General features: G+C 33.2%; 2 protein-coding genes across 2 annotated transcripts; one reads left to right on the forward strand and one right to left on the reverse strand.

The window, feature by feature from the left end:
• The first annotated feature begins 2,695 nt into the window (after window positions 1–2,695).
• On the forward strand, window positions 2,696–5,848 carry LOC144574094 (uncharacterized). Its single transcript, XM_078323955.1, has 4 exons — window positions 2,696–4,455; window positions 4,977–5,090; window positions 5,179–5,328; window positions 5,417–5,848. The coding sequence occupies exons 1-4, from the start codon at window positions 3,202–3,204 to the stop codon at window positions 5,546–5,548; spliced, it is 1,650 nt and encodes a 549-aa protein (XP_078180081.1). The 5' UTR covers window positions 2,696–3,201; the 3' UTR covers window positions 5,549–5,848.
• A 932-nt stretch (window positions 5,849–6,780) lies between these two features.
• LOC144574284 (protein VERNALIZATION 1-like) lies at window positions 6,781–16,011 on the reverse strand. The gene is made up of 8 exons (XM_078324216.1): window positions 15,679–16,011; window positions 10,283–10,361; window positions 9,876–9,940; window positions 9,682–9,781; window positions 8,386–8,427; window positions 7,959–8,000; window positions 7,616–7,824; window positions 6,781–7,132 (listed from the first exon to the last, which is right to left on the reverse strand). Exons 1-8 carry the CDS (start codon window positions 15,861–15,863, stop codon window positions 7,030–7,032), a joined length of 825 nt encoding a protein of 274 aa, XP_078180342.1. The 5' UTR covers window positions 15,864–16,011; the 3' UTR covers window positions 6,781–7,029.
• Window positions 16,012–21,704: the final 5,693 nt, after the last annotated feature.

Below are 21,704 nucleotides of genomic sequence, written 5' to 3' on the forward strand. Positions count from 1 at the left end.
AGAATTATCTATTATAATTTGAAATAAAATACTTACAAAAATAGAAAACGTTTTATTAGCTTTTAAAATTAGTCGGTGATTCCTCTCAAAACGGAAAAAGTTCCAAAATCAGATGTATTGTATTCTTACAATTTTAAAGGCACATATTGGAACTTGCAAAGTTTGACTTATTGTTACCTTCGTATCTCTTATATTTTAGTCGAATGAGAAGAATCATTCTAGCTAGAGAAGAAAATTTGTCACCGTGTAATTAGTCACGTCACAGAATGTCATATCATGTCACGGAATGTGTGTGGTTACGTCACGTCACGTCACGTCACGCGTGTCGATTGCTTGATGTGACTCATGTATCGCATGACGTGACTGCTTTCGAGTGAAAATTACATGTTACGTCACGGTATGAAACATATAATATTCAACTTTTTCTAATTAATTTTTAGATTTTTTAATACGCATAGACTATTCAGATTTATCTTTTAATATAGGTTCAGTAATATCGATATTCATGTAGTATTGATTTTAATTTTTTCTAGTTTAGTTCAATAAATATTTATTATTAAATTTTTTAAAAATAATGTCAGTTATTCAATTGTCTTTCCTAAAAAATTACAATATTATTTATTTATTTTACAATTTTTATATTTTTTCATATTTTTTGATATATTTTTTTTTCTGAATTTTCAACAATTTAAATTAAAATAAAAAAAAATTGGCGTGACTAATTTAAGTCATGTCATGTCACGCTACATGTGGTCATGGTGTGACCACACGTGACGTGATCATTCGCGTGATATGACTGTCAGCTACCATTTTGGTCTCGTCACAAGAAAAAAAAATTGATCACATCACAGCATGTCACGTGTTTCCTTCTCTATTTCAGCCATGATCTTTTAGTAATCTAAATGAAATATAAATTACTAAAAAAAATCTCTCAATTTGTTTTAATTTGAATTAATACGAGGCTGCACACGTATATTTTTTTCTCTAGAAAAAATGTATTTAGTATTTAAAAGTAATTTTTGTAATGAGGTTCTGTAATTTTTGCGAATAAATATTCAAATGTCTTCTGACCATTTATATTTGTAATAGAGAAATTAATTGAATGACAATAAGGAATGTCTAATATGAAAAAAAAATATTGCAAATTTTGTACCGCTCAATTTTGCATTATATGGATAAAAGTCACAAAAATCGTATCCCTCAATTGTCGTCTCCATAAAAGGAAACAGATCCAACCTTTTTTTGGTAATGCATCAAATATTTATTTAATAATAGCACAATTGATTTAGGGTACATTTGGATTAGAGCTAGAATAGCGAAATTTGAGAATAATAAATAAGAATAGAGAAAAAAATACAAATTTTTAAATTAGTGTGAAAATTGTGCTATTCGGATTAGTAAAAATGTTATTTGGATTGTACATTTGGAATAGTGAATAGTTGTAACTGATAAATAATAGTGTTAACTAGATACTAATTAAGAGAAAATATAAGCAAGTGGGGTCTTAAACGAATTGTCACAATGTGGAGATAACATAAAAGTAGTGTCAATTTTGTCATTTCGGGAGTGTGTTGACGAAAATCTGAGAAATAATTATTTTTTCTCTCTCTCTTCACATTTTTGAATAGTAATTATTCTAACATTTACAAGAAATACAAAATAGCAGCTATTCTAACTATTCTGAATAGAAAAAAATGTTATTTGGATGCACATTGCTATTCTGAATAATCATTATTCTAGAATAGCCTCTATTCTTGACACATCCAAACATATCCTTAATAAAATGGGCTTTTGCCTTTTAAAAAAAATTATAAAAATAACAGCACAATCATTTTAAAATAAAAATAGAAGGTATTTATATTTTAAAAAATAGAATAAAGTAAAAATGCATCACTCTTTTATTTATATTATAAGACAACAATCTAAGGGTTCAAATGTCTCTATTTTTTTTTTGCCTCCATCATGTCTTCATTTTTAAGAGCTTTAATAACTCAAAATTTAAAACTTAAAAGTCAAAATAAAACCGTTGAATATGATCTACATAATTTTATCTATGCCATAAAACAAATTATGATATTTCAACTTTGTTTTGGTTGTCATCCAGAGCTTGTAAAAACGTGCTAATATGGATAATTTTTAGACGTTGATTTTTCAAATTATTGATTCACATCAAAATGTAATCTTTTTTTATGAGCACATAGAGAAACTAATATAGATCACATCTAACAGTTTTATTTTCACATTTATAATTTAACTTTAATTTATTAACGCTTCTAAAAATAAAAACACAAAAAATAGAGACATTTGAACCCTCTTATATTTAAAATTATACTTATATTATATTAAAAATAACAAAAACAAATTTTACTGAATTATTTTTTCCTGTTCATTTCCGAATATAACAGGAAATTGAACAAGTATCCTCTCCATTACCGTAAAAGATTTCCTTCACTTTACGGTTTAAGATTAATTCCCAGATGCTTTGGGATTCGATCTAGCGTGGGAGCAGTATTATTGGGTTTTGAGATTCGTGCCAAGTTAAAACTAACGGTCCAGATTCAATAATTGTAAAAGGAGGATGTGAATTCCAGGAAATTGGGACTCCAACACGACGTGTGGTCGTGTGGACCTGGTTCTGTGAGCCGGGTCCAGGAAGCTATTGGTGCCCGTCTCGCTAGTCGCTATAATGCGCTTCGACAGTTTCCGCTAGTAGCGCTTTCTCTCTCTCTCTCATCCCCGCGAGCTCGCAGACGGCGTCAGCATCGGATTTATAAGGCGGAGAGCTTCTGAGAGAAGACCAATCTTCTTCTTCCTATTTCCGATCTCTCTGGATTGATAACCCCTTCTCAACTCGGTATTTTCTTTTCGGCATAGTCTATCCCAAACCCTAATTTTTTCCCCCTTTTCCGATTCAATTTCAAATTCCGAAATTGGGTTCTCCGCTGAACGATTACTGTTCCATTGACTTTTTTTTTGCCTTCTTTTTTGGTAATGAAGGAGCTTCGTTTGAGAGTCAGGGTTTAGCCTCTTTGAAATTGAGTCCGATTTCTTCCTTTATTTAACTAGTTTTTCATAGTTTAATCTCTCTTTAGTTTCTAATTTCATTTTGGAAGGTTTTATCTGATAAGGCTGCATTCTTTTTCTTACTGCTCTGCCTAGTGGTGATTCATCTTTAGATGCATAAACAAGGAACTTTTGAAAATGTCAAGGGGTAAATTACAACAGAACATGCAGTCTAAGAGTGGAAATCTTGGAGGATGTCAATCCAGGGATAATTTTGGGGACGTGGAAATAATTGATTTGGATAGTGGAGATGCTGATGTTGAAATCATCGATGCACCAGGGTCCTCTCATCAGGGCTCAAAATTTGTCAGAAAAGAAGCAACTAGTTCCCCCAATTGTGTAATTAGTATAGATGACGACGATGATGATGACGAGAGCGGTACTGATTCCCATGCCGAAACATCTGGATGTCGGTACGGTCGTCCTAGAAATAGATACGGTCTAGATTTCACATCAGAGACTGAATCTTTTGCAACTGGTTCATCTGGATCGAAAGATAGTTCAGGAGTTGGGTTTTCAGAAGGTGAGGGTTCTGATTGTGAGATTTTAGATGACTCTTCTGGAAGCATTCGCCAAGAGTGGGAGCGGGCCCACTCTAGGAAAACAATGCCACCAGACAAAGTTGAAACCACCCCTTGTGATAATGTGGAGCATCGTTCGACTAAGTCGTTTGAGGATAGATTTAATGATTGCTTTGGTGACTGTTCCAGTTCGAGAAATAAGTTTGGTTTGCATGGAGATGGTGGTGCTTGTAGTGCGCCAAATGCTGATTCAAGTGAAAACCCATCTAAAGAGAAAGTCTCATCTAAAGGGAAACAGTATGGGAGCTTTGTTCCTGGCATGTTTCAGGAGGAAATTAGGGAGAGAGTTTTTCCCTATTTTAGTTTTAAAGGCTGCTCTTATAGAAAAGGAAAGAGTGTATTTTCTGATAATGGTGTTAGAGCTCCAGAGAAAATGGTGGTGGAAGAGGAGATTGCTAAGGAACCAGAAAATGGTGTTAGGTCTCCTGAGGAGATGAAAGAGAATATTTCCGAGGAAGCAAATAATTGTGGTAGGTCTCTGGAGAAGATGAATGTTGAAGAAGAAAATGTCAAAGAAGCTTCTGTTGGTATTGCAAATAGGATGAATGATGAGAAGGTGAAGGAAAAGTGCAAGCCAAGCAGAGATGTTGAATCTTCTCTCATGCAGAATAGTGTTATGGCTTCTGAGGCGAACAATCATTGTGAGAAGATTGGAGAGGAGAATGCTTTGCTCTGTGTGCATGAGGCTAACACTGAGCCTGAGCATGACGAATGTTTACTTGGAGAACGAGAAAAGCACAAGAAGTCTGCCGAATACCAACGCGCTGCTGAGTTAGAGCAGGCATCCAGACAAGAACAGCTACGCATTCAGGTTGGTATAGTCCTTGGACATGGGTTTAACAAATTACTGACATGAAACGTGCATTTGGGGAACTATTTATTATTGAACTCCTAAGAACTTTTGTTTTTCGTCTTGGGTTGTCAAGCACCTACAATTTATATGGTTGTTGAATACAGTAATGTTAATGACGATTGGGTTAAACTAATATGGAAGTATTAATGATTGAGAAAACTCTAATGTTAAAAAGTTTGCTCTGTCCAAATTAATATGCGAGGCTTGAATTAATATGTGAGAATATTTCATCTCTTGATTGCTTTTGACTATTCATTTACTTGGACTGCCTAGATGTGTAAACATATTTATATAAAGATTAGTTGTACATTACTCAAGGAAAAAATTTCGGTGTGATTGGCTTTGTTTGGTTCTTCACATGGCAAATAATAAACGTGGAATATGATTATTTTGTTAATATTTTTTAATATGTTTTTAATTTCTTTTTGTTACATTGCGACTCCCTTCATCATTGAATCATTTTTTAAATGTTATGTCAGGCAGAAGAGGTGCAGAAGTTGAAGAAGAGGAAAAGGGCAGAAACCTTGCGTATACTTGACGTGGAGAAGAGGCAAAAGCAACGCCTAGAGGAGGTGCGCCAGAATCAGAAGAAGGTATCTATTTTCTCTGTCGCTTTCTCTGGTGATGCCGCCATTATGTTTGTGAAACCTTTTGTTCAATAATTTCAACTTACTGCTGCAGAATGAAGAAACACTGAGTCTGAAGGAAGGGCTTCGTGCAGAAGTGAGGAAGGATCTGGAAAGGATAGAGAAAAGGTACACTGACATGGCTTCCATTTTGCGTAGCTTGGGCATTTCCGTTGGAGGTGGCTTATCCCCCACGCCTAACCAGGTATTTGGTTGGTTTGACAACTATTGGATTTGCATACTGAGAACAGGTAGTTGAGGAGCTGCTAATATTATATCTTACATTATGTCAGGTAAAATCGGCATATAAACAAGCACTGTTGAGATTTCACCCAGACAGAGTTCAGAGCAGCGATGTACATCAGCAGGTTAAAGCTGAAGAGACATTTAAGTTCATATCTCGTTTTAAGGAGAAACTCCTATGAGCTGCCTAGTTATTGCTGTCTTGTCTTGTCTTATTGTGTTAGTGATATATATATATATATTATTTGGATAGAAAATTATAGTCCATTAGCTTTTCCATAGGAAACCAGAAGGCTTGGCACATTAATTAGAAGTTTTAGCAGGACTAACTTTTTGCTGGTTCATTTTGTTAGTTATGGGTAGCGTTTTGTTCATTACTGGGGGCTTGTTGTCTATCACAAGGGGTGTTATGTAAGTATAAATCATTGAATATTTTCTATGATAACCTCTGGAGCTGTGCAACTCTTTTTTTTTCTTTTTCTTACTACACTGGAAGAAAAGCTCTGTTAACCAAAGGAAAGGCCTTAAAATATGAATTAGTATCCTCTGAGATATCTCAAACTTTGCGTGACTTTATGGAAAATCCCAACCGTTTAAATACGTTTTGCATGAATCCCAAAGTACACATAATACTGACCTCATACATAACCCCAGAATAGGCACCGGACACGTTGGTCACGCAAAAGTTGAGATATCTCAGAGGATACGCACTCTTAAAATATACCTAACAATTGCAATCACTGCTAATTTAGTCACGAGCGCATGATTTGGGGTGTCAATAACACCATTTTATTCGTTTACCCGATTTGTGTATTGTGTATCGTATCCGTATCCGTGTAAAATATGGGTAAGGTTTTTACGGGTAAGGGTAAGAATTTTTTTGTTAGCTTATTGGGTATGAGTATGAATAATATTTTTTTTCTTTTTTGTTATCTTAACCATTATCATATAAGATAATTTTTAAGAATAAAATTTTATATATAGATATATATTTGTATAAAGATGATACATGATACAATAAACCGTATAAGTTTTGGTGAGTGTTATAGTTTGAAAAATTATTTTTTTCTTTTTTTGTTTTGAAAAATATTATATTGAAAATGTAAATTAAGGTGTCTACACTTTTTAATCCATATCCAATCCGTATCGTATTCGAAAAGACAGATAAAGATAAAGATTTTTTTTCGTTATTATAATGGATATCTGTTCTTAAAACAACGATTGACACCCCTGCGTGATCTTTGTTTACTTTTTCTAAAGGATATCTGTTCTTAAAACAACGATTTAAAATTGAATACTTTTTTTGTTATACATTTGTTTTTTCTTCAATTTTCCGTATGAATTGGGTGCGAGCTTTTTACCCGTACCCATCCAAATTACTATCATTACAGATTATTACTGTGTTTCTTGGATGGAGAGTGTGAACATATAATAATAAGGTGTTACAAAGATTTAAGTTACGAGCAGAGATATACTTAATAAAAGAAGCATAACTGCCATTTCGAGCAGTAGTCCTTACATAAATACTTAATTGTGGTAAAAGAGAGAAAAAAAAAAAAAAAAAAAAAGGCCGTCAAGCAATTATAGCATACAACAAACTAGTACACGACTCGATAGCAGGCCGAAAGCGAATCGATTGTTGCTTGTGCAATGCGCGTCTCATTTAGCCACTAAGATGGGGGTGGCGCACCATCCAAGGAGGAAGGCCCACTCTAACTTGGGCTTGGGCTGCTCCAACCTCTCCTATTGTTGTGCCTTGGTAGGCACTGCATTAGATTCATAGAAAATTTTGTTTACTTTTCTAAACTATTTTAAAATGAAAGGTCAATCTTTTCAACTGAAAACATAAAACACACAATGCGGATTCAGTAAATATTGAACTGATAATAAGTACTACTACAGAACAATGAAAATTTAGCGTGATTTGCAAACCATAACCTGCAGCTGACAATTTTGGATTTAAGTAACACCTGACAAGTTTGATGTTAGAAAAACAATGATGTGAATCTGGTCAAGTAACAGATGCTTTGATCATCGATCGGTACATAATCAGAACCTGAAATAATGTAATTCCTTCTTTTGTAACAAGGATTCTTTAAAAGTAAGTAAGTAATTATATGTCGACCGTGCACAAGTTATTGGGAGGTGTAAAAATAAAGAAAAAAGAACAAAAAGAAAACCGAAGTGTTTGTTTTGTAGATATGTATAAAGCGAAAAAAGCTCAATTGGGTAATGTGTACACAATGTACCTAATATTTAAAGGAAGAGTGTCCCGAAGGAGAAAGCCAGGTGTTGTGGAATTGCTTTGGTGTTGTTGGTGAGGCTGAACCTGAGGCTGCGTCTGATGGTGGTGTTGTTGGTGAGGCTGAATCTGAGGTTGCATCTGATGCTGGTGTTGTTGTTGTTGTTGTTGTTCCCAGTGCCCCTGTTGGGTCAACACCTTCTGCTTATCTTCTAGCTGCATGACATTACTCTAACCAATGATTCTATCTATAAATTTCCTTCTAAGATGATAATACCATTTCTACTTTTCTCTTTTTAATTCCTTCATATCTTATTAATGCATTAATTTTGAAACAAACAAAAACTTACTTCCTTCTGTAGCATCTTGTTTTCTTCCTGTAATAGTCTCTCCTGTACATTTTAAACAGTATGTCAGCTAAGTAATTAATGTAGAAAGACACACTTAAGAAAAACTTCTACGCCTATACATTGCATATACACATCCACGCACTGAAATTTCACCGAAATGACAATTTAAAGATGTGATGTAAAAAAAAGTACCAGAGACCACCATGAGCACATTATAAATTGAGTGGGAGAGGGAATTGATCAAGAACCAAATAAATAACAAAGCAGATCTCACAAACAACTTGTGTGAGCCACAGTGCAATGTATGATGCATAGGATATGGGTTAACTGGTTATAAAGCAGGATCAAAGAACAACCCTTTAAATTATTATAATAACCCTGCATTGGTTGATCTTATTTTTCCAAGGAGCATTAATTAGGAGTATACCTTACGCTGGAGGTCAGAAATTGAATCGAGCATCAGTTGGCTCTGCACAAAATAATGTCTAAATGGTCAGAAAATTTTATGGAAAGTAATCAAATTACAATATTTAGATAATTGCACTCATATGGCCTCTTTTAGGAAATTATTTGCCATATCAAGAATGAAATAATATCAAACTGAAGATGCCAGTATTAAAACAAAGGGTAGATCAGATCCAAGATGGGATTCAATTGGATAATGAAAATTTATAATTAGGATAATTACATCAGAGTAATGCATGGCAGAGTTCAATTTTCTGCCACAATCATTTTCATATATTAGCTGCATCTCATGTCCCTTCGTTACCTTTACATCTCTCTCTCTAGGCGGCATCAGGCCTTTTCTTGCCAATTTATTTCTGATTCTTTAATCCTTATGTGCTTCCTTCTTTATTATATAGTTTTTTTTTTCTCATATAATATGTTATTGTAGTAAGGATAATACAATTTACCTTTTCTTTTTTCTGCTAGATGACTTTAGTGATTTAAAACTCGTAATGTCAGTCCTTTTCTTTTTTCTAATAACTGATGTGGATATTTTAGAATCAGTTTATTCTGTTGTTCAGGAAACTCTTTTAACAATCGAGAATAACAACTACCAACTACAAAAGGGAAAATAATATATATGTCAATTAGGGAGAGTGCAATATATTGCTTTATCTTAATCATACTGATTCTCTGATTTTTCTATAGCTTATTCTATTTTTTTTCTTTTCTTATTATGTGATGTTTCTCATTTTCAGCAGTCAATATATATAAATTGCTTTCTTTAAATTAGTATTTATAAATTTGGGACTCATTTTTCATTACAATTTTTTAAGAATAATTGCTATATATTTGCCACTAATTGATAGTTATATGCATCTCTTTTTATTCTCTTGCTTCAAGCATTGTTTTGCTTGCTTTATCTAATCCATTTCTTTTATTCTTTATACTCTTAATAATGTATTGTTAGTTGAATTCCAACATTGTGCCATTATTTTCTTTTTCACATACTTTTGCATTCTATATATGCTATATTCAGACACATTTTGATTGAAAAAAAAAGATTGGTTCAAACCTCTCAGGCAGCATATTCATTGTTTTTTTTATACTATAAATATGTATGTCTTGTTTTTTTCCAGCATTTTATCATTCATAATGAGTAACGGCATAAAAATGACTGCCACTCTGTGCCCCAAACTTTTGCATAATCACCCACAAAAGAAACTTCTAAAAAACTAACACTAAAATGTTATGTATTAACAATACTAAAAATTACCTTTTTAGATCTAATATGCTTCAAGGAGCCCTCCAGTTGAAGCTCCAGTTGCTGGAGTTCTTTCACTTGTAGTGAATCAAGATCTTCTCCCAATAGGTGCCTACAATACATGCACAAAGATGAGCCAAAGTGTGGCCGAAACCAGTCCTCAGTTTCAGCACGAGAATGTCATTTAATGTCTCATAATTTATTACCTTTGGCATTTTTGTATGGCCTCGACCTTTGCTTTTAGTTTCCTGTATTCATGGCACCAATTAGCCTACAAAGCAAACATTACTGAAATGAGAATTCATATTCAATGCTGTTTTAATGTCTAAAGTTTTAGAACAGCCATTTTTGGTAAAGGCAGGCCCTACCGTTTCAATCTCTCCCCATGGGATTCAACTACTTTTTCCTTTTTAAAAGTTGAAGAGTCACATTTAATACAAAGAAAGCATAAGAAAATAGAATGACCAAGAACAGCTTTGTAATTTCATAAAGAGATTTTTAATTATTGTTTCCTTAATTATGATTGGAAAACAATATACCTGTACCCATTCATATTTAATTTTTAATTTTCAAGAACAAGTCAGAATTTTAAAAAGGAGTATTTGATTGGTACCTGAGGATCTTGTTCAGCGGAAACAAGTACCTTCTCAGCATAAGAGTACCGCTCATAACGATCCAGTATTTTGTCAATGCTGTTTCAGATAAAGGAATTAATCCTCGTGGTCATTTCTACTTGCACCAAAATGAATATCAGATGATAGTTGTGAACTGTTAATTATTAAACTAAACATTGCTAATACAGAAGGAAAGAAATATGAGTGAGGCTATGGTATTATACATAGCGCATATTGGTCCATACTTTGGATCAATATTTTCATTTACGAAGTCCAAATAATCGATCTCAACCGTTTAACATGGCCACCATATAAAAATGTACTTGTTGATCAAACTTTACATTTTTTGTAGAAATTTTTAACTATTTTTTTATAGGCAGGAATTCACTTCATTCAAAAATAATAATTTTCGACCTAACTAAAATAATAATAAAAAAATTCTAAAAAATGTAAATGTAGTTTGCAAGTACATTTTCAAATAGAGATCATATTGAACGATCCAGATTGACTATGTGGACTTTGTAACCAGAGAGATATTGATCCAAAGCACTAACCAATGTGCGCTATGCATAGTACCATAGCCTCACTCTAAACACATCATATATCATGACCCTGTCTCCAAAGACTACTTGATGACATTAGGCAAGAAGCAGAATTATCGAAACGCACCTCTTTAGAGACCGGCCCTAGAGTGACGAGTTGGTCCTGTATAATTTTATTTTATTTTAATTTGTCTATGCAGTGATTGTGCTTCCTCTCTATATTTCATCAATCTTTGCAATACTGACACTGTAAATGCCTTATTTTTTTTTTTCATAAAATTTGGTTAGCAGACGAAGACACTGTTAATACCTTATGTTTTTGTTTTTCATAAATTTGATTAGGAATCAATTCGACTGCTAACCTATAAAAAAAGAAAATAAGAAAAAAAATCTAAGACAAGACAAGGAGAAACACCGATGGACCAATGCTGATGTTGGTTTTCTTTCAGTTTCTCTTTGAATAAATCTATCTTTTAACCCATATAATCTTATTCAATGTGGCTTACAGAAATAACACAGTCCAAAATTTTGTACCTAAAAGACATAAGACAAGGAAAACTTTAGGCATAGGTAATCGACATATATTCATTACTTTGTTGCCATATGAGCAGTCTATATAGAAGAGTCAGCAATGCAACAGATGACCCGTTGATAATGTTGTCAATTTAAAATAAAAGAACTGACATTGACCAACTAATTGAATAGCAAGTGGTTGATGCACACCAATTGCATCAGTTCTGTACAAAAAGATTTGCAAAGTGTAATTTTTATAGCAACCTGAAGTGTGAAATTAAAAAGTAATAATCAAATAGACAATTGTTGTGGAGTTGAATTTTCATGAAGTATAATTTTACCAGGGGCAAAACTAGAAAATCAAATGAATTTTTACAAAGTTTAGACCATTAGTATGTTGTGATTTACAAAGTTTAGATAAAAATGTTATTCCTGGATATATTTTATGGGAATTGCTGTGAACTATTATTATTTTGTTTGCAAAATCATGCATGGACTGTACCAAAACCTTTGCTACCATGCATGGTTTCTATTAGAATATGTCATTGCACTTGTCAGTGAACACCCAGGAACATTTTAGGTGATGCCTTGATACTTGCTAGGAATGACATGGCTCCTGTCAAGGCCTCACTTTGTAGACATCACATAATACTTCATGTGATGAGTTCATCCATGTTCTGGCACTTCAGTGGCATTTGAATAATTATCTGTGTGCTTGTTATTGCTCACACACAAAAATATGGTTAAAAGAGTTCAGCTGGAGATTCAATATTGTATTATGTGTATAGATGGACACCAAATACTCTTATGTTGTAAACCTTCCTTTTTTAAATAAATATTATTCGTCGAGGGGGTGTTTACCACCTGAACTTCAAAACATATATTACTTTATTGATGAAGTTTCTTAAAAGAGATGGAATATATTGACAATTGTACTAACAATAATGTTCAACCAAAAATAATAAAAATTCAAATCAGAAAGTATATTGCAATATTCTACTCTTATAATTATAGTATATATATATATATTCAAAATTACAAAATAACAAAGCAAGAGATACTGTGTTGAAACATTACAAAATATGTGACACATGACTTTCACCAAAATAAACATAATTCAAAAATTAGCATTCATTTTCGTTTTTATAAGTTGTGCCCTAAAATCCTATATTAATTTATCTCAGTAGTGAATAGTCTATAATTATATGATATTATGGTAACCAGGATTCTTCTTTCAAAAAGTATAACTTAATAAAATTAATCATAAAAATAATATAATTATATGACAATTTTATTTTGTAATTTCTTAAAAAGATGGAATATATTGACAATTGTGCTAACAATAATGTTCAAGCAACAATAAAAATTTGCAAATCAGAAAGCATATTGCAATATTCTACTCTTATAATTTATATATTCAAAATTGCAAAATAACAAAGCAAGAGATACTGTGTTGAAACATTACAAAATATGAGACACATGACTTTCACCAAAATAACCATAACTCAAAAATTAGCATTCATTTTCGTTTTTATAAGTTGTGCCCTAAAATCCTCGATTAATTTATCTCAGTAGTGAACAGTCTATAATAATATGATATTATGGTAACCAGGAGGCGGGTTCAAATCCCAGTAATGACACTTTATGCATTTATCTATATTAAGCATTTTAAGTTTTAGCATCCCCAATCTAAATTTAGTTCCACCCCAGCTTACAAACCTTACTTCCTCGATAGTTCTTCCGAAATGTGTCATATAACTTCTGGTAGTGGCTTCATTTTAAAAATAAAAGTGCCCAAATGTTTTTGATATTGAAATAACTTATCCATAATCTGCTTTACTATATTAATGAAAAGAAAACCCAAAGTATCGATAGTACTTGCTAAGTGGTTTTCTTTCCTTAATAGTCGATAACTAATATATGGAAATACGCAAAAGATTTAGTATATGATTCGTTCAATCTTTTGAAGTATCATAATAAACTTGGAAGAAAGAATCACAATATTTTATATTAGAATAACAAGCTGAATGAGAAACTTTTTTTTTATTGTTCCTGGTTGACCAAGCTGCTAAAAATGATAGTCCAAAGATGTCTTGGAAGCTCAATAAGTGAGAGAACTCTAATTCACATTCTTTGACAAACTTTTAGTTTATTATTTCAATGTTTTGTGAATTAAGTCATGCTGCTGTGTTTCACCTAAATGCAAACAAAGGATTCTGCCGTGCCTTTTTTTGTGTGTACATGGTGGTATTCTCTGGACAAGGGGAAAAAAAAAAACTTAACTAAGGTACGACCCATGCTTGGCAAGGGCCTAATGAACCTATATATGCAGCCATGGGGACTAATACTTCAGTTCAACATTTTGTTAAGAGTATTTTATTAATGAAAGAACCCGTAATATCAAAAGGCGACAACCTTTGAAAGCAAACTATGAATCCATTATTATAACGATGAATGCAACCATTAGTATGATCAAGGGAATATATGTCATGACATTATTACTGGATGAATGAGCTTCAAGTTTGAGCATTTATAAAGCATACAACAAGCTCTTTCAGTTCTGATGCTTCCAAGTTTTGATGTGCTCCCCAGTGATGCAGACTACCGGAGAACTAGGGTTTGAATGCCACATGTGCAGGGATAGGGTGCGCTGTGTGTGTGTGTGGGTGGGGGGGGGGGGGGGGGGGGGGGGGGGGGAGCCTGTGGGGAATGGGAACTTGAATAAAAAGGAAAAGTTTTGTTGTGCTTTAAGCTATCAAAATATGACATAAATATGGAGAACTAGAGTCAGCTGGTCAAGCTCATGGATATTAAAAATAGTAAATTAGGGTACACACGAATGTACATATCATTGTACGGCTATTATTGTTCACAAAGAAATACATGCTGAATTTGACTAAAAGAGCTAACTAAGATTGACATTTATGTTAAAAATATTTTTCCTGGCATGTAGCATATAACAGTTCCAAACTGTGTACAAAGTCTATTTAGTATATATATATATATATATATATATTAATTCTTAAGGACAAGAACAGAATAAAAAAAGATATCATTAATTATATATTAATCAAAATAAATACAGCTTTAATCATAACCTAATTAACTTCTTTAAACTAGAAACCTCCCAGTTTAAATTGGGAGAACCTCCTTAAACAATGACTTATAGGACTGATCCATACAGCTCTTGCAATAACCACAGATCCCCTCCTGAACCTTTAATATATTTACCATATTTAGAGGTTTTCGTAGAATAAGAACACACTTTTTTTTGTACTTGTGAGTTGATATCAAGAATGAAAATATGAAAATATGAAAATATGAAATATGAATCTTTACCTTATCCTCTGTAACATAAAATCAATGCACAAATCTTACGACAAGCCCAGCACCAAGGACTGACTTATGATCCACAAGAAACTAAATAGGAAGATACTCCAGTTTACAGCTATATAGAGATCAACCAACAATAAGAACAAATCTTAGCTCTACTCCAACCATGCAACTCTTTAAATAATGGGTGGTGGTGGGGGATGGGATGATTAGCTGAGAAACTTCATATAAAAAAGGTAACTATAGAATGATTCTAAAGTAGCTGCTTAATGCAAAAGACAAAGCAAGAGAAGCCAAGTATGAAAAAGTCGGCAGTAAGTTCCCAGTCCCAGTTAACATCAAAAGGAGAACGGATTGCACAAAAGCAAAAGAAAGTTTTATATATGGATTACTACAACTCTACAAGAACTCCAACTCGTAGTTTTACACCTTAAAAAAAAATAGTTTTACATAAACAAGCAACTAATGACAATTTGGGGGAAATGAAAACCCAAACCCTAAATAAATTATATATGCTACCCCGGGACTATTAGATCTGATCCCAATTATACAACAGGAAACAAACAAAGAAGAAATAATTCTTTAATTAATATTTAGCTGGATGTACGGATGGGTGTACGGAAGAGTGCCAGGGTCACTTTACGCCTTCAATAAAGAAAAAGAAAACAATTATGGTTACGTTCTCTCAGTTTTAAAAAAACTAGCATAGTTCAGTAAAGATAACGTCCTCACAAAATTTCCAATTAAAGCAAGAAAATGAAACCTGTACAATAAAAAAGTGACGCGCGCATCATTCATTCTCTATTCAGATCACTAGAAATAGAAAGATTTGTTTCATACTTCCCACTATCCCTTTAATTTAGCCCCCATTTTGTACACTCGTTCATATCGCAAGTCAGCAAGTGATCACAACACGAAAAAAAAGAAAAGAAAAAAAAAGTCATGAAACAGTATGAAACATCACCTATTCATACAATTCAAAGCAATGAAACGACAAAAGCACATACCTATTGTCGGTGGCGAACTCATAAAGCTTCCCCTTGTTGGAGAAGATGATAAGCGCCACCTCAGCATCGCAGAGCACAGAAATCTCGTGCGCTTTCTTTAGCAACCCCGATCGCCTCTTGGAAAAAGTCACCTGTCGGTTTATCTTATTCTCTATCCGCTTCAGCACCACTCTACCCCTTCCCATCTCTTAAAATGGAAAGTAAATTCAAAACGAGAGAGAGAAAAAGCTAGCAAGGCATATAGACATGTAGGTAGAGATAGAAATAGAAATAGAATAGCTAGCTGTGTCTGTGTGTGTGTTGTGTTGTGATGTTGGAGATGAAGAGGGCGAGCGGTTGATGGCTTTAAAGAGTCGATCGGAAATTGAGAGCGGTTTTATAAAACCAGAGTGGTTTCAGTAGCTTACTCTGTCGAGTTCTCATTGGCTGATAGAGAATGGGACCCAAAACCTGCCATTAGCATGGGGGTATGTGTTTGTGTGGGGACCAGGAACTAGGGATCGCTACCTGTCTTTCCCTATTTCTCTCTCTCTTTCTCATTCCCAATACCACCTCGTACGGACGAAGACTAATAAAGGCATAAAAACCGAATTGATTCCATTTATTGTTGCCCCTCCGATTGGCGGATCTCTCTAATATTGGCGCATAACTTTTTGTGACGGCGCGGGAAAATATTTCTTCTTTAATTTTTATTTCCATATATGCGTAATCTAGCCTCTGGAATGGAGGTTTTTTACGGAGATGTGCCACTCGTATGGTAGCGTCTCTGAAGAGGAAAGTGGAGAGGTACTCTTTTTGGGTGCTGGCAATACCCAACAGGCAAATGCATGCCTGATGCGTCCATTTCCGTCCGTGGAGAAGTAGCCCCCCTACTTCTTTTTCCCTGTTTTTCTCTACCAAATCTGGTTGTTTTTTTTTTTTTTGAAGAAATAATCTGGTTGTATCAGACGATCAGGTAACCTTCAACGTGATGTTCTGCCTTCAGACATCATACCCCCACCATTTTGATGGAGAGTGCGGTCCTTGAAGACTAACCACTGGGCTTGAGTGGGAAAAATAGCACATCGGAGCCGGCTCCGTCACGGAACGGCACGGCATGCATGTTGGTTACGTGCTGTGATTTGCGTGTCTCCTGTCGTTACTATTCGCGTGTTGTGATCATCTTTAGAAAATTTGATATGACACGACACGTGGTCACGCGAGTCACGTGTAATTAGGACCGTTATGTCTTCATCAAATGGTGAATATTGAATATACTAATTTAAATTATAATCAAATTATTACGCGAATCACGTTTGATCACGACACGTTTAGTGACTACGTTTATGTACCACTCACGTGACGTAATCATTCGTGTGCCGTTACCATCTCTTGATATTTTGATTACGATACAGCACAATATGTGAACAATTAATTTGATTCATGGCATATAACTAATCACAACATATTAATCGCGGCACGGCACGTTTTTTCCATTCTACGATGGGCATTACCTTTTTTCATATTGCTGCTTTTCATCTTCTTTACTTTTTTTACGCCGTTGCTTCTATTAAAATAACAATAAACATAATATATTATATTATATGGACAACAACATAATCCATCAAATAGTTATAAAAAATAATAAAGTTACAAAGAATGGTGTTAAATTGCTTAATTTGCAAAATAAAGTAAAAAAAATGCTAGAACTTTTCATGGAAATCTCGATTTCCTAAGATGTAATTGTCAAGATTCATAATTCACGTTTTATTCGCGAATAAAATATTTTTTTGGTGTTTCTAAACCGAACAGGGAATTTTTCGGCTGAAACATTATATTTTAGCTCAACTGATTTCAAGATGTACATCAAATTGTTGAGTGACTCATTATATCAACCGTTCAAACTTTGAAGCAAGCATTAGATATTTAACATAAGGTAGTACAATTTTTTTCTTGCTATGGATATATTTATATATATAGCACTTCAGCACAACTCAAAGTTTGAAAGTTCATACATCTTCTCTACAATTTAGATAGATTCTATATCAAATTTGCAGGAAATAAAAATATCAACATGTCACCCACCAAGTTTTTTGAACATTTAACAATTTATTTTGGAGTTCACTTGAGTGTCCATCTAAGTCATGCATGTTCAACCACTGTCCTGGACATCTCTATATTTCTATATAAATATATATGCACTTAGATGTCAATATCTAACTAAACACTAAGAATAATAAGTAGCTAATTGTTAATTCGATTAATAAATTTGTCAATCATACAACTTTCAGATAAAAAAGAAAAGAAAAAAAAAAGACTGATGTGTTGTACAAACCTCACATGCTTCTAGTTAGACAATCATGACAAAAAAAATAATTCAAGTTTGTTGTCTATTAGTCCTGTCGGAATCATATATATTATTCTATAGTATTAATAAATATGACGTTTTAACTAACATCTAACTGTGTTTGGTTAGTACATATGTATTATCTATAAATATATAGCTTAGTGTGTGTGTGTATATTTTGACAAAAGTGGGTTGTAAGCCCACCAATTTCATTTATTCAACCAAACCATATATCAAAGGGAACTTGGTACCAAACCACTGAAACCAAATCTAATTTTCATGTTTTACCTCTTAAGTATTACAAAAACAACATCCAATGTTCTAAAGCTAGCTAGCTAACAATTATTAGAACCTATTACAAAAACAAACACCACAGATTAAAGTAGTTTTGCACCATAAGCAAACTACCTACACAAAATCATCACTGTAGCTACTCACATCATCCAAGTCGTCTCCATATAGCTTAATTAGCATTAACGACACAATTTCCTTGGTATAATTTTAAGTCAAGTTTTAAACAGTGATATTATTCACGCATATGCTGGTCAGTGTGGTTATTAGATAGACTTTGGCAAACATAGTTATGACTAACATTTAGTGAGTTATTTACTGCAAAGGTTTAAATAGTGTTTATCGTGTCATAGCGGAATGACCGAAAAAATGACGCTATTGTCATATTGCGCTACTATAGCGCCGATAGCACCATAGCTTTTGTGGTATGAAAACACTATAGCGCTATTTAGAACCCTGATTTACAGTGACTCGTGAAGATGTCCATCGGTGGATCAGACGGAATAAAACAGTCACAACCGAGCCATGAAGAATTTGAAGCTTATTTAGAATATTAATATCATGCCTGTGCATTGCAACGATAACATATTATAAGAGAAAAAAAAATCTCGTATAAAATGACATATTTTTCTCATAAAAAAATAGATCAATGAAAAGAATAATTATTCAACAATATTCATAAATGATATTAAAATAGATTGATCATAAATTCAAATTATAAATAAAAGGTTAGTTAGTATAATAAAAGAGATATTTAAACTAATCATATGCCGTACTAGCAACAGTATTTAATTAAGAACCTACTAATAAGTTCATTTAAATGACCAATTAATTATTAATTAATCCAAAAATTCTTATGCAAAATAACATATTATATAAAAAGATGGGATTAGAAGTTGAAAAGTACTATCAGAAATAATATTTGCATTCAACAACTAAAAATAAATTATTTGAGTTCTTCTAGAGGACAAGACCATCTTTTTTTTTTTTTTTTTTATAATTCTTGTTTTATTTTAGTTCCAAACGCTTTTAATATTTGAAAACTAAAGTTCAAATTGTATATGTGTTACTTTGTTTCTACGCTCTTTTAAAGAATATTCTTCACGTTTGATAAAATATCGTGTGTATTAGCATTTTTTATTCGAATTAGTTTTGTTTGAAAAGATAATTTACAAATGGTCCTATAGAGAATTAATATTGGTCCAAATGTTTGTGTATTGTAGGAAGAATCAAATTATATTTGCTAGTGTTGAATTATAGTTTTTTTTGTTGGTGAATCTAAGAACAATAAATATGAAAAAAGGGAAGGAAGCATAGATTCTGTGAAATAGAGAGTACTTGAGAGGCATTGGCGAGTATGTACTAAAATAAATTTTAGGCTTCCACACGTAAAAAAAAAATATCAAAATGATGCATAGAATTAAACAAAGACATACCAATTTGATCGGAGCATTGATGTTCAATTCGAAATTTCATCTTTTAATCGCAGCAGTTAACGGACCAGGACATCTTGATCAACAATTCAAACTTACTGTTTGATTTTGTTTCTTTGATTAAGTTCATTAAATATTTTAAATATCTAACAATCAAATAAGGTGGTTTAGAAAAAAAATCACAAAGATTGAAAAATCATGACATCTACATATATGTAGCACATACGTATCTAAATAAATTTAAGTTTAGATTTCTATATGTAGAAAAACATAAAAAAAGATGCATAGAATAAAAAAAAAGACAAACAGTTTGATTTGAGAGTTAATATATATATAGGATTTGGCTAATATGCTATGGGTAGCTAAGAGGTCTCCCGTGCTACGGCTCAATATTCGACTTTTCAAAATCCTAACGGTCGATCCGAACAGTTCATCTTGTTCTCCATATTAATATGTGTTTGGAGACCAAATTTTACATTTTTTGGAAATTTTTTACTATTTTTTTAGATTTATTGAATATCGCTGTTTTTTATGGTCCAGATTTGTCTGAAAAATAGCGATTTTCAATAAATCTAAAAAAATAGTAAAAAATTTGGTCTCCAAGCACATATTAATATGGAGAACAAGATGAACGGTTCGGATCGACCGTTAGAATTTTGAAAAGTCGAATATTGAGCCGTAGCACGGGAGGCCTCTTAGCTACCCATAGCACCGTAGCCAAGTCCTATATATATATATATATATATATATATATAGAGAGAGAGAGAGAGAGAGAGAGGAGAAAGGGGAGGTATCACAATTGGCTAGGAAAAAGTCCTAGAGTTGTTGTACCCAAAGGTCGAGAGTTCGATTCCCCCTCACGACTTCGCAGCTTTTGCGAAGATTTTCAAAAAGAGAGAGAGAGAGAGAGTGACTAATATGCATTCGGTAGTATATGAGCCGATATGGATACGGTCCAAATTTGAAATTTCATAATCCAAAAAGTCGATCTGAACCGTTCATCTTGTTCTCCATATTAATATGTACTTGAAGACCAAATTTTACATTTTTCTGAATTTGTTTACTATTTATTAAGCCACTTTGAAAATTGTTGATCCAACGGAGGCTTAACAAAACAGTAAAATCAGCAGCCACCGTTGGATCAACAATTTTCAAAGTGGCTTAATAAATAGTAAACAAATTCAGAAAAATGTAAAATTTGGTTTCCAAGCACATATTAATATGGAGAACAAGATGTTCAAATCGACTTTTTGGATTTTGAAATTTCATATTTGGACCGTATGCATATCGGCCCATATGCTACTGAATGCATATTAGTCACTATATATATATATATATATATATGAGATGAGCTACGGTGAGCCATGGAGTAAAACGCGTTGGTGTTCCATGAGACTATATTTTCATTTTGAAAATTCAAACGACCGATTCGAACCGTTAGATGTTTAATCCATATTGAAATGTGCTTGGAGACCAAATTTTACATTTTTTGGAATTTTTTTACTATTTATTAAGTAATTTTGAAAATCGCTGATCCAATGGTCCAAATTTTTTTATTGTTTTATGTTCGCGTGAAAGCGCAACGCAAGTTTCGGTACGCTTGGGAGCGTACCTTTTAAAACCGCGGTTACACCTTCCGATTAGGGTTGCAAGTGCACAACCCTATCGAGGAGTATAATCGGGTATCGATCCACAGGGACGGATTCTTTTTCTAGAGTCTACTTATCTCGACTAAAGACTAGAAGTGAGAAAGGAGTTTTGGTATTTAATCTTCCTAAAGGATCAATTCAAACAATCAAACAATGCAATAGAATAGTAACTGTGCAAGGAAAAGTATAAACTGTGTTTTGATTTAGGATAAAAGATGTTTCAAGGGTTTCAGACTTCATCTCTGATTTGCCTCTAGTGGTACGGGTCTTACCAAGTTGGTACGGCTAGGCCGCACCAACCTGGTCCGACCAAGCCGTGTGGGGCTT

The sequence above is a fragment of the Carex rostrata genome, chromosome 22 (assembly GCF_964058835.1).
Source record: "Carex rostrata chromosome 22, lpCarRost1.2, whole genome shotgun sequence".
Taxonomy (NCBI): domain Eukaryota; kingdom Viridiplantae; phylum Streptophyta; class Magnoliopsida; order Poales; family Cyperaceae; genus Carex; species Carex rostrata.